This window comes from Sinocyclocheilus rhinocerous, unplaced genomic scaffold (assembly GCF_001515625.1).
Source record: "Sinocyclocheilus rhinocerous isolate Xijiao unplaced genomic scaffold, SAMN03320098_v1.1 scaffold1041, whole genome shotgun sequence".
Taxonomy (NCBI): Eukaryota; Metazoa; Chordata; class Actinopteri; order Cypriniformes; family Cyprinidae; genus Sinocyclocheilus; species Sinocyclocheilus rhinocerous.
In genome coordinates, this window is record NW_015637595.1 from 247,586 (window position 1) to 260,331 (window position 12,746).

Below are 12,746 nucleotides of genomic sequence, written 5' to 3' on the forward strand. Positions count from 1 at the left end.
TATATATGAGTGTGTGTGCTGCAACCTGTAAAATTAAATTAAATAAAACAAAACAAAATAAAGCAAAACAAAACACACATCACCTTTAGGGAAGCCTGTAAGAAAAACACATTTATCTTCTATTGTAAAATATATCAAGGTTTATGCATTAAAATTATACTCCAAGTCCTGCATATAATGTACTGTAACTGTAACTACTTGTCATGTCATATGTGAGTTACCTGTGGAGACTTTGGTCCAGGTCAGGAGGGGTTTCGGCTCCCCCACATAATCACATGGTAACTGCACATCTGTCCCAGCATTCACAGTGACTGTGTGGAGTTTGGCAGCAGTGATCCTGGGCCTCATTTGCGGTCCTTGAGGAAACAGAACTGCACCTGACTGTCTGTTCACTGGTTCATCGATCTGAATTTGGTTGTTTGGCTGTGTGGTGCTTGATGCAGTTGTGGGACTCGAGGTGGCAGATCGAGCAGTTGCTGTCAATATCTTCGGTGTAGTAGTTGATTTGACGTTGGTGAGAGAGTTTAAATCCACAGGTGAGGTGGTGATGGAAGGTTTTCTGATAATATTAGGTCTAATATTCACAGAAGGATTTCTACTGTTATAGTACGGATACCTGTGGTTAGTGCTGGGAAATCTTCCCCTGTGCCTGGAATCGATGTAGTTTGTTCCAGGATTTCTTGAGTAAAATGGGATTCTATTTTCTGGTAAGAGATAACTGGGTGTTGACTTTATAGCAGGTGTAGTAGTAGTAGTAGTAGTAGTAGTCATCATCGTAGTAGCTGAAGTAGTCGAAGTAGGCCCAGTAGTAGTAGCAGCTGTCGACAGTGTAGTAGGTACTGTTGTGGTTCCAATGAGTTGGGTTGTAACGGGAATTATGGCTGTAGTTGCTGGTAATGTATTTGTGGGCGAAGTATTCAGAGACGTAGGAGGAATCAAAGGTTCATCGAGTCCATGGACTAACCTGTCCCTCTGGTCTTGCTTAGAAACAGAGTTTGGTTGTAAGAAGTAAATCTCATTGGTTTGAGTAGTAAGAGTAGGCGATGGTGAATTTGTGGCTAAAGACTCGGTTTGTCTCCCAACAGATATTATGGATTCTGTAAGTGTCTCTGGTGTTGAAGGAAAATACACTTGGTTGTGAATGGATTCTTCTTCTTTAAAGCTTTCATTTGTTTGTGAAAGTGGGTAGTCTTGTGGTCGTGGCATGGAGGTGACTAAAGATTCTTCTGTAGAACGTACTTCCAATGTATAGTTCTCTCTTAGAACATTGCTGAAGTGTGATTCAGGTAAGTGGAAGACATCCAGCCCGCCTGTGTCCAAAGTAAAGCTGATCTCTGTTGGATGAATCTCTTTGTTGGCCTTTGGTAACGGTGTTGAAAGCATGCCTGAGAAATCCTGCTGGGCAGTTGTCAGTGAAATGGTTTCAACGCCAAGTCGAGATGTCGGATCTACACTCGTGGGAACCGAGTACTCATCCATCTCCTCTGCAGATGCAATGTTTCTGTCCTCTTCCTCCTCGAAAGGAGTAATGTCTTCATTCTCTAACTCTGATATTGTGCTCATGGGGGGAGATGCAGATGGGCTTCTAGAGTTTGGAGGCATCTGTTGGATTTGGAGGAAATTGCTTTCCTTTACTTTGTGGATTTTTGAACCAGTTTTCTCATCCGGGAGGGAGATGGTGTTTTCCTCATTAATGGCATTTGGGAATACCCTCGGCACAGTAGGATAAGTGGGAGTAGTAGTCGGATATTCCGACGTGCTTTCAGCTAAGGTTGTGGAGTAAATGTGAGTGGTTACTGGGATAGTTGGATGGATTGACAAGCTTCCAGCTGGATTTGTGGAACAAATGTGAGCAGTGGTTGTACTAGTTGGATGGATCAATGTGTCTCCAGATGGGGTTCTGGAGTAAATGTGAGCAGTAGTTGTAGATGGATGGATCAATGTGTCTCCAGATGGGGTTCTGGAGTAAATATGAGCAGTAGTTGTAGAAGTTGGATGGATCATTGCATCTTCAGCTGGGCTTGTCGGATCTGATTTCAAAGTTGGAACATGAACTCCTGCAGCTGTAGAGGTTGACCATCGTCTTCTTGTCGGAAGCTTTGAGAACGGCCTTCTCAATTTTATTCGTCGCCTACCTCCAAATCTTCTCCTGGAGCTCCAGTGATCTTTTGCTCTGGACGGCGCTGAACTTGGTGAAGCATGTGGGCTTGATATGGTAGCAAATGAATTGCTGTCAGGCTGTCCAAAATCAAAACCCCCAATCTGTGACTGGACGCCGGTCTTTCCGGAGAAATTTAGCTCATTTTCATTCTCAGACTCCGGTTTGATGACAGACCCGGAATATACTTGGTCATTTTCGGCACTTATGGTGCTCACATGGCCTCTTTCTACAACATTCACCTCTGTCATAACATAATGGGGTCCAGATGTGGGATTTGAGATGTAAGGCACCTCGTCTGAGCTAGTTTGTAATTCTGGAGGGGCCGTTAGGTATACATTATTATTTTGTCCCTTGATATGAGGTGTAATTGCATGCCTGTGGTAAACATCCGTTTGGTGTGGCGTGCTGAAAGTGTTTGACTCTTCCTTTGAACCGGAGTCTCCAGAAGAACTCTCAATGTTGTCAATCAACCCCGGATGATCTACATTCACCGTCTCTGCAGTGCCATGTTGGACAATGTTAACTGATGAGTTCTTCGGAGAGGTTTTCTCACGGATTTTGGCCAAAAGAACGGCCCACTTCTGAGGGTCTATATTGTTCTTGGTATTAACAGTTCTTTGGTTTGTTAAGCCAGTTCTGCTTGGTTGTCCATGCATGCCCTTTCTAAAGGGTCGCCTTTGGTGGATGTTGCCAAAAGAACGTCCTTGCGTTCTTGCATTTGGACCCTTCCTTTGATTAATAAAGCTTCTGTTTGGTACAACTCTCTCTTGAGTTTCATCTCCAGAAGCTTCCTCTACATCCTCCAAATAGGCTTTTACCTTAGTGGACACTCCCGCAGCAGACTGCGGCCTGATGGGATACTGTCGCCGTGGCTGGATTCCTTTCTGCCTCATAACAGTTAGTTTAGTCGCCAGTACATCCACACCGTGTTGGTTCATGGCGACACATTTGTGATATCCATTATTGTTGAGCTGACTATAAGGAATGAACAAAGTCCCGTTGGGAAAGACTAAAGCCCTGGATGTATTTGCTTTGGCATTCAGTACACTGCCATCTGGAAATATCCAATTCACCACAGCGTCTGGAGTCGCCGTAGTAAGACAGGGCAAAGATGCAGACTCGCCAACAAATTTTGTTAAAGCGTTTCCAAATTCTTCACCTGGAAGCGGGGTTGAGTACTCTATAACGGAAAAACGGAAAGGCAGAACATCGATATCTCCTGCAATTTCAGCAACACACACACACACACACAGTGATTGAAAATAAATAATAAATAAATGCGTCAAATTGATTTAAAAAACAATATACAATTTATATTAAAAACAAATTAAGACATCAAATCGGTCAAATAAATTAATAGAAAAATATACAGAAATTATTAATAAAAATATACAGAAAAATAGTATAATTATATACGCTATGAATTTATAAGCACAGGTGTTGTGCACAAATACCAAAATTGTTAGTTTTACATAATCTCTGCCTAGTCTGTGTAATAAAATATATTTTTAATATAATAACATATAATATCTTTACATTTTAATATTTTGTTTTTTTTATGTATATATGGTGTATGCTACGTAGTGTATATGGTGTATGACAAGTAGTGCAGAACGCCGTAGTAAGACAGGGCAAAGATGCAGACTCGCCAACAAATTTTGTTAAAGCGTTTCCAAATTCTTCACCTGGAAGCGGGGTTGAGTACTCTATAACGGAAAAACGGAAAGGCAGAACATCGATATCTCCTGCAATTTCAGCAATGCAATAATAAACTCCAGAGTCTCTGTGCTCGACAGATTTAATGTGAAGTTTGCCACTGCTAGAAACGCTCACTCTTTTGTCGGTCGAGCCGAACGCAGCGTTAATCTTTGACCCATCTGGCGCCATCCAGTGAACAGCTGCGTTTCCAGAGCTTTGCACACGGCAGTCCATTTCCATCGCACCACCCACAACAGAACTGAAGCTCGTCTGGGTTTTATTGTCATGTTCAATCATGACCCAAGATTTGATGGGCTCCTTATCTGTGGTGGTAGTCAAATGAGTGTTTACAATGAGTCTCACACTCTTGGAGGAGGCATAAGGCCTGTTTAATTTGATGTTCATGAAGGACTGCATGAGCCAAGATGGACGGGCTACAACATTGGCTCGGACACCAGTGTAAAAATAGGCATCTTTTTCAATGTCCTGTCTGTATCTGTAGCTCAGCTCCGGCTCTCTGCTTAGCATGATTTCCCTTCGCAGATGCACAGGCACATCACTATAGTACGCAAGAAGCCTCCAAAAGCTTTCATAGTTGTCTCTGTCCACAGGACACTCCAGGTCAAAGAAGAGAGTCACTTTAGCAGCGATCTCCAGAGATTTTGTATAATTCCAGCTGATTTTAGTGGATTCTCTTGGTTCAAGTATTTGGCAGATCAAGTCAACTTTAGTCCCATGCTCGTCAGATAAACCAAGGGAGACGTTTCCAAACGGTGGTTTGATCCTGTCGATGGGCAGGAGTTCACTCATGTTGTCCTCTTGTGAGACGTTCTTTCCTGGAGAGCTGATAGCTGGTCCAGAGCAGACGAACTCTTTGAGATCCGCGATATCTTGTCCTTTAAGGTGTTTAGGAGACGCGCACAGTGGACAGAGCTGACCGCTGGCAAATGTTCTGTCCTTCTTGCATTTCATCACTCCTAGGAAAACGAAACAAATCCAGACTTCAGAAGATGGAACTTGTTCTTCACTCAGAGTTCTAAATATTCAAACATCTCTAATTTTGATCTTTTTAATTTTTTGAAGAAAAAAAGTCAGAGGCCCAAACAGAAACAACAGCAGATACATTTTTTTAAATCTAAAATACATTTGTTAAAATATAAATACTAAACATACGTGTATATTTGTTTCAAAAAGAAGAAGATTTTTGATGTTTATTAAATAAGTCTCTTATGCCCATCAAGGCTGCATTTATTTGATCAAAATGCATTAAAAACAGTCTAATATTGTGAAATATTTTTACAATTTAAAATAACGGTTTTCTATTTTAATATATTTTAAAATATAATTTATTGCAGTAGTGACAAAGTGAATTTTCACCAACCATAACTAGAGTCTTCAGTGTCACATGATCCTTCAGAAATCATTCTAATATGCTGATTTATTATCAAACAGTTAATATTTTGCAGTTAACAGTTAATCTGCTTAATATTTTTATGGAACCTGTGATACTTTTTTTTCAGGATTCTTTGATAAAAAGTTAAAAAGCATTTATTGAATAAACAGCATTTATTCAAAATTGATTTTTATTTGTAATAATATAAATGTATTTACTATAACTTTTTATTAATTTTATTAATTTAAGTATTATTTTCTTTCATAAATCAATAAATATAAATGTATTGACCCCAAACCTATATATATATACATACATATGTATATGTGACCCTGGAGCACAAAAGCAGTGTTAAGTCGCTGGGGTATATTTGTAGCAATAGCCAACAATACATTGTATGGGTCAAAATTATTGATTTTTCTTTTATGCCAAAAATCATTAGGATATTAAGTAAAGATCATGTTCCATGAAGATATTTTGTAAATTTCCTACTGTAAATATATCAAAACTTAATTTTTGATTAGTAATATGCATTGCTAAGAACTTCATTTGGACAACTTTAAAGGAGATTTATCTTTTTATAGGAGATTTTTTTGCACCCTCAGATTCCAAAATATGCCAAATATTGTCCGATCCTAACAAACCATACATCAATGGAAAGCTTATTTATTCAGCTTTCAGATGATGTTATATACACACACAAACACGCACATACATGTATATATTTACACACACATAAATAATTTGTTTATTATAATAGAAGTTTGGAAGATTTTCTTTATTTCTTTAGAAAATTAAATTGCAATCTATTTGCATTCTGAATTCTGAATGAAAACAGAACCAAAAGACTACAACCTGAGCTGACCTCAAACCTCAACACTATTCAACTACTGCTGCACAAACAGGAAATTCAGATATAGTTAATACTGATATACGATATCTAAGTTTATACAGTGTGACATCTGGACAACGAGCATCTGAAGCACTCAGAAACAGTTCAGTTACCTGGATTTCGTGCGCTCCAGTCCTGTAACCAGCTTATCCGGCAGTCGCAGCTCCACGGGTTTGCGTATAAGAAGAGGTTCTCCAGCTGCGGCATGCTCTCCAGCATGTTTCTGGGCAGCGTGCTGAGGAGGTTTTCAGAGAGATACAGATGCTTCAGGGTGGACACAGAAAAACGCCGCAGCAGCGAGAACGTACTAAATGTAGCAGGATGGAGCTTTTGCAGATGGTTGGCCTCTAGATGGAGCAGACGCAGTGAGGTCAGGCCACTGAATGCATCCGGGTGGATGAACTCGATGCGGTTGTGGTCCAGATGGAGTCTAACAAGAGCCGTCAAACCAGAGAAGGTGTGACCGGTAATGACTCGCAGTTTGTTGTAGCTCATTTTTAAAACCTGCGGGAAACACAGTGAACTCACAGTGAGTCATTTTGACAAAAAACAATGCATCGCTTACAGCTGTAGTCTGTTTAACATTTGAAATCTAACATAACACCATAGTCACTTTTACTTTGAATCTTTTTAAGTTAGAACTAATTAATTAGAGCTACGTACATGCAGGACTTCTACTGTGCTTCACCAGATGACTGTGATTTTACCTGTAATGAAACCAGATCCTGAAAAGCAGCATCGGGTATTTTCTGCACGTTGTTGCCGTGCATCATCAGCAGCTCTAGTTTTCGAAGGCCAGCAAAGGAGACGTCTGTGATGTGATTTATAGTGTTAAACCTGTTAGAGAGCAAATGCATAGTTACCATTGTGTTTATTTCTTTATGCTAAAGTGTACAAATATTGTTGTTCCTCTTTTGTAACTCACTCTGGATAAAAACGTCTACTAAATGCATAAATATAAATGCTTAATTTTTATGTACACATATATAGTATGGAAGGCTGGGGCTAGTTGTCACAGAGAAGTTGTCTCAAGGTCTACAATATCTCAGCAACTGTGTGCCTTTGAGCAAAAAGTCACGATACAAATGCTTATTTTCTCTCTTTGCATGTTGATTTCAAATATGTGGTTGAACGCCGTCTAATAATGCCATTTTTTAAAATTCTATCCTGTGATCACACCATAAACACTAAGTATTAAAGTCTTAAAGATTGCGAGACTCATGATTTTTACATACACGAGAGTCCTGAGATATATCTTGAGACCAGAATACGTTTGCTTGAATAGAACTACTCTCAATTTCTTCAGTAAATCTAATAATTGCTTTAGTTTAAGTTTTGCTGAAAGCAATTTTCACTGTGCAATCTGTTGAGGTTTGTCTTGCGCCTCTTATAACAGTTAGTCAGATGTGACAACTTACCCCATATAGTGTCAATGAGTGTTACATTAACTCTTAACTTTTTTTTTTTAAACCAAGACTTTAAGGTTTGATCCTGTACAGAAACTGACTTTTAAATGTTTAAAATGGTTTAACTCTTAACTGTCACGCCCCCAACCCAATGTTGGGTCAAATATGGACTAACCCAACCGTTGGGTTAAAAAGCTAATTTAAAAATGTAACCAAAATTTAACCCAACAGTTGGGTTAGTCCATATTTGACCCAACATTGGGTTGAAACAACCCAGCATTTTTTAGAGTGTTATTTTATATAAAATAAATATTTTACAAAATTGGTTTTAATCCAAATTTGATATGAGATTAAAGCCATAAGTCTAAATGAGTTATGTTCCAAATTTGAAGTTGATATTAAAAAAGTTGAGGTTCCTATGCAATTTTGTTTAGTTGTTATACCACAAACAGCCACCAGGTGCCATCCAAACTCCATTGATTTTTTTATTGCATTTTTCTGTCACAAATGTATAAATTTATCACAAAATATGAAATCTTGAGACTCAGACCTTTCCGACGATATGTATTTTGTCAAGATTATAAAGAGTTTTGATTCCAAAAGGAGTAAAACGCGTGCACTCTTAATATTTCAGATACATGATCCTATGATAAACCTCCAGTTTCTGCCATGACTTGCCCAAAGTTGATGCGCTGGACCTGTCTGGAGATGCCCGTGGGAACGGTCAGGAGCGCACGGAAGGTGCAGTGCACTTCAGCGGGAGCAAAGCAGATGCACTGCCGCGGACAAACCCCGCCGGAGCCACCAACACTGACCAGCAGCACCAGCATCAGGCCCATGCATGAAGAGCCCATGATGCCCGCTTCTGAAGCCTTCACGGCCCTCTAGTGCTGAAACACGGAATCACAAAAACATTCACATGCGTGCATTTGGCTGAAGCTTTTATCCATTTAATGTTTACAACTGATCAATTCATGCATTCCCTGGGAATCGAACCCATGACCTTGGTGTTGCAAGCACAGTCCGCTATTGTTCGAGCTACAACACTTAAAGTCATTTCAATACAATATCAATCATAATTTGTAACATCTATGGCATCTACGGAATCAAACACTATCCTGCTGGATTAACTGAACTATCTTACGTTTATTTTCTCGCACAGTTCCTTCAGAAGGATCTTGTTTGACTCCTCAAGGTCTTCAGGGTTAGTTCCAAACTCTGCAAGAATGCCTTTTGCATTCCTTAAGGATATCTTAAAACTCATTTTAAAATTTCATTAGGAATTAAATTAAGCCAGCGTGAATCCAAATAAAAGAGCTCAACAGTCATTCATCAACAATTTAAGACTGAATGCATGATTTCACAATAATTTAGTATATACATATATCTGTTGTTGTACTGCATATAGAAATATAGAATTGTATCTATAGAGAATTGTTCTACCTGATTTAATCCTTAAATTTTTTTTTGTCGGTATAAATGAATGCATTTGGGTCCATTCAGCAATATTAAATAATATTTACAATATTTTGAATAAAACTAATTTAGATCAGAATTTAGATTTTTTTTTCAGTGTGCATTGCAATGGGTTAAAAATGGTTTTAAAGGAAATTAACTGTATTTATGAATAAACATATATAAATAAAATGTAATGATAAATATTAAAAATATTATTATTATATATGTGCAGTACAACAACAGAATCAAGAGAAAAAAACATTACAATTTTAATGTTACGATAATGCTTTAATGTTAAGTTTTCACTTAAAACCACTGAGCTAGAAAATGAAACAGAATGCAATGAAATTAATCTCACCTTGATGTTCTTGTGAATGACTGACTTTCGAGCCTTCATTTCCTTCAAGCAGTTCTCACTTAGATCAGCTTCACATAGAATCCACCAGAATAAAATATCACAGCATCCTTTTATAAATATTCACCCGGTTTTCATATACTTGATAGGTGCAACAGAACTAAACAGCAGCAAGTAAAAAAAATACAGAATGAACTCATACATGAATAAACTCCATGAGGATCCCGTGAGGTGCTTCACTGTCTGCACAGAAACTCAGAGTAGAGCTGGAGAAAAGCGATTGTGAAACCCAAGCCTAAGTAAGGAGGAGCTAAACTGAGAGAAACCTCCTCAGATCATCATCAGTAAAAACACCCATCTACTGCTTCTGCTACTGAAACACGATCAATTAAACAACACAGACACAGACTGAGCAGATCAAATGATTTTATTTTGAGGAATTTTGGAGTTTGTTTTAAGGCAATTGCATTGGATCATAATACTCAAATGGAAACAATTTCATTTCCATGCATGAAATCAAACATATTCAGACTTTATGATAATTTGAAGGTAACTCGTAAGAAATAAGGTCAGATTGGTTAACGCTAGTTAATGCATTACATAACATTAACATTGATCAATGCATTTATTAGTAATTTTGAGGAATTCTAAAAGCAATTGCATTGAATCATAATACTCAAATGGAAACAATTTCGCTTTCATGCATAAAAACATTCATTTAAAACATCAGTATGCATAGGTTATGCATACTGCATAACAGTAATATACTGCATAACATAAATATGTAACTTACTTCAAGTTAGCAACATTGTCTTTTAAAGTCCATTTTAAGTCTGCAATCCGAGACCATTCTTTACTATAAATAATTGTGCCAAAGAGTGAACTATTTGTCACTATTTGTTTCAAACACCAAAAGCATTTGCATCTTTTCAAACGGAAGGTGGATATTACAGTATGCACTGTACTGATGCATGCAAAGCTTGATTTACTGTGTGTAATGTGAGGCTGTGATTGTTTAGTCAGCGGTTCAGTGAACGGTTCTTGGTGGTCCTGGTTCAGCACAGATTCAAAGACTGGGTTAAAAATACCTCGGACTGCTGCTTTTATTGCCTATTTTGCACAACAACAACAACAACAACAGAGCTGTGTGTTAAATCACTGTAGAGCACTGAACTAACACACAAGCCTTTGTATTATTTTTATTTGCATTTATTTTCCTGGCAGATAATTCCTTTGCAATGCAGCTTACTTTATGAAGAGTTGCACAAGACATTTTCTTCATAAGTACTTTAATTAGCAATTGAGATTCAAGGAATTCACATTTTATAATCATATAATGTTTTATAGTCACATATGATACATAAATTATGTTCTGATTGGATGAGCTACATTTTATAAGCTTGCTTCCGCCATGGAATTAAAAAATAACTAAAGCTAATTGTGACTTTTTTTATCTTACAAATTTGACTTCTTTGTCGCAATTCTGAGTCGCAATTCTAAGTTAATATGTAGGAATTAGTTTTTGTTTTGTTTTGTGCCACAGAATTAAAAATTAAAAATGTAATTGTAACTTTACCTCACAATTCTGAATTTGTTTCTCTAAATGACTAAATTTATATCTTGCAATTCAAACTTCTCGTAATATTATAAACCACGTAATTTTAATAAAAAACTACACTACACAACAAAGGAATTGCATGCTCAGATTATTTATGATAATTTGAAGGCAACATTTTTTAAATAAGGTCACATTTGTTAACATTAGTTAATGCATTATGTAACTAACAATAAGCAGTAGATTTATATCATAATAATTATACATTAAATAACATGAATAGCCAATGAAAATTACTTATAAAACATATGGTTAATGTTAACTTCAACATTTACTAATATATTATTAAAATCAAAAGCTCATGCTGAAACCTGACTGTAAAGTGTTACCTTTTTAAATTATTTATCGAACATTTTTGCATTTTATTGTTTTACTGTTTTCAGATGTTTCATAATAGCAATAAGCCAATTTAGTTGTTTCACATTTTTACTTCTGTTTATGTTTATGAATGATATTTCTGAAGCGCGTGTCTCGTCTCATTGGCAGAGCAGATTAAACCTGCAGAAGAAATTCACTGAGATCTCCAACTAATAAAAACTAATGAACTGCAGACCATATTAATATCATTACTGAGGCTGATTGTTGTTTTTCTTTCTCTAATGAGACACTCGAATCCTATAAATTCATAATATGATATTAAAACGCTGATGGTTTCTTAATCAAAAAACAGGCGTATCATCTGATTGCTTCAAGCAATATCTGCAAACAGAAAACAGACTGGTATTTATATCCATCATTTCTATAATGGTTATGAACAAGAGAAAAGGCATTGGTTTTCAAATGAGACAAACCGTCTCCAGGTTACGCATGTAACCATGGATCCCCGAAGGGAACAAGACGCTGCATCGAAACGCTAAGGGAACGCCTCCAGCGTGACCACGCTCTGAATCACATGTGTAATCAGTCCAATGGATGAGTGAGACATCACTGGCGGGGTGACGTAGCGACCAGGAAGCATAAAAGCACGTGCGGTGAAACCGGCGTCAGCTTATAGGAGTGAAGCAAGTGCTGACAGGGATTCTGGAAGTATGGCCCTGAGACGCAGCGTCTCGTTCCCTTCGGGGGTTACATGCGTAACCTGGAGACGTTCCCCTTCAGGAACTCAAGCTGCGTCGAAACGCTAAGGGAACGAGAATGCCCACGCCGCCAGACTTGCAAATCTCTGCCTAGTGTGGAAGAGCACAACTAAGGCGAGAGAAAGGGGAGACAGGAGTGGCTTAAGTACGCAGGGCCCGCCGTCCCGAAGGCCAACTTCTGGAGGAGTGAGCCTTGACCCTCAAAGGAGAGGGGAGATCAGAGGACTCGAGGCTATGGAATAGCATCCTGATCCAGCACTTAGCATAAGCTTCTCTTGCCGGAGGCCTCAGCCTCAGCGCACCGCGGAGGAAACGTGTAAGAAGAGGGTGTCTTCCCACTGAATGGCCACCAAGAGGGGCGTGGTAGGCCGCAATGGCCGCCACGAAGACCTCTAGGGTGGAGTGGGTCAACCCTGCGGATAAACAGGCCTGCAGGAACTCCAGAACTGTACCAAACGGGCAGTTAGCTGGGTCGAGCTGGCGGTCTCCGCACCAAGAAGTAGCTGCCAAATAGTCTACTAAGGGAATCAGTCTCTTGAGACTGACCTCTCAGAGCGGCTAGCTCGGTGCCCTGAATCGGCGGACCGGCAGGGGACGGCCGTACTAGCTGCTCCAGAGACCCCCGTAGAGGTCGCGAGCCTCTTAGCACTGCTACGTTTCCGGGCGGTAACTGAGAGAGCGCTCGCCGGAGA

The 12,746-nt window shown here is 38.7% G+C and overlaps 1 protein-coding gene across 1 annotated transcript in view; it reads right to left on the minus strand.

The window, feature by feature from the left end:
- The window catches only part of mxra5b (matrix-remodelling associated 5b), a 15,452-nt gene extending 7,048 nt beyond the window's left edge, over positions 1 to 8,404 (minus strand). The window contains exons 1-5 of the mRNA XM_016564330.1: positions 8,229 to 8,404; positions 6,852 to 6,981; positions 6,258 to 6,648; positions 3,847 to 4,836; positions 222 to 3,320 (exon numbers count right to left, since the gene is read on the minus strand). Of these exons, the coding sequence (XP_016419816.1) occupies positions 222 to 3,320; positions 3,847 to 4,836; positions 6,258 to 6,648; positions 6,852 to 6,981; positions 8,229 to 8,404 (4,786 nt within the window). The remainder of the gene's footprint in view (positions 1 to 221; positions 3,321 to 3,846; positions 4,837 to 6,257; positions 6,649 to 6,851; positions 6,982 to 8,228) is intronic.
- Between the last annotated feature and the right edge of the window lie 4,342 nt (positions 8,405 to 12,746).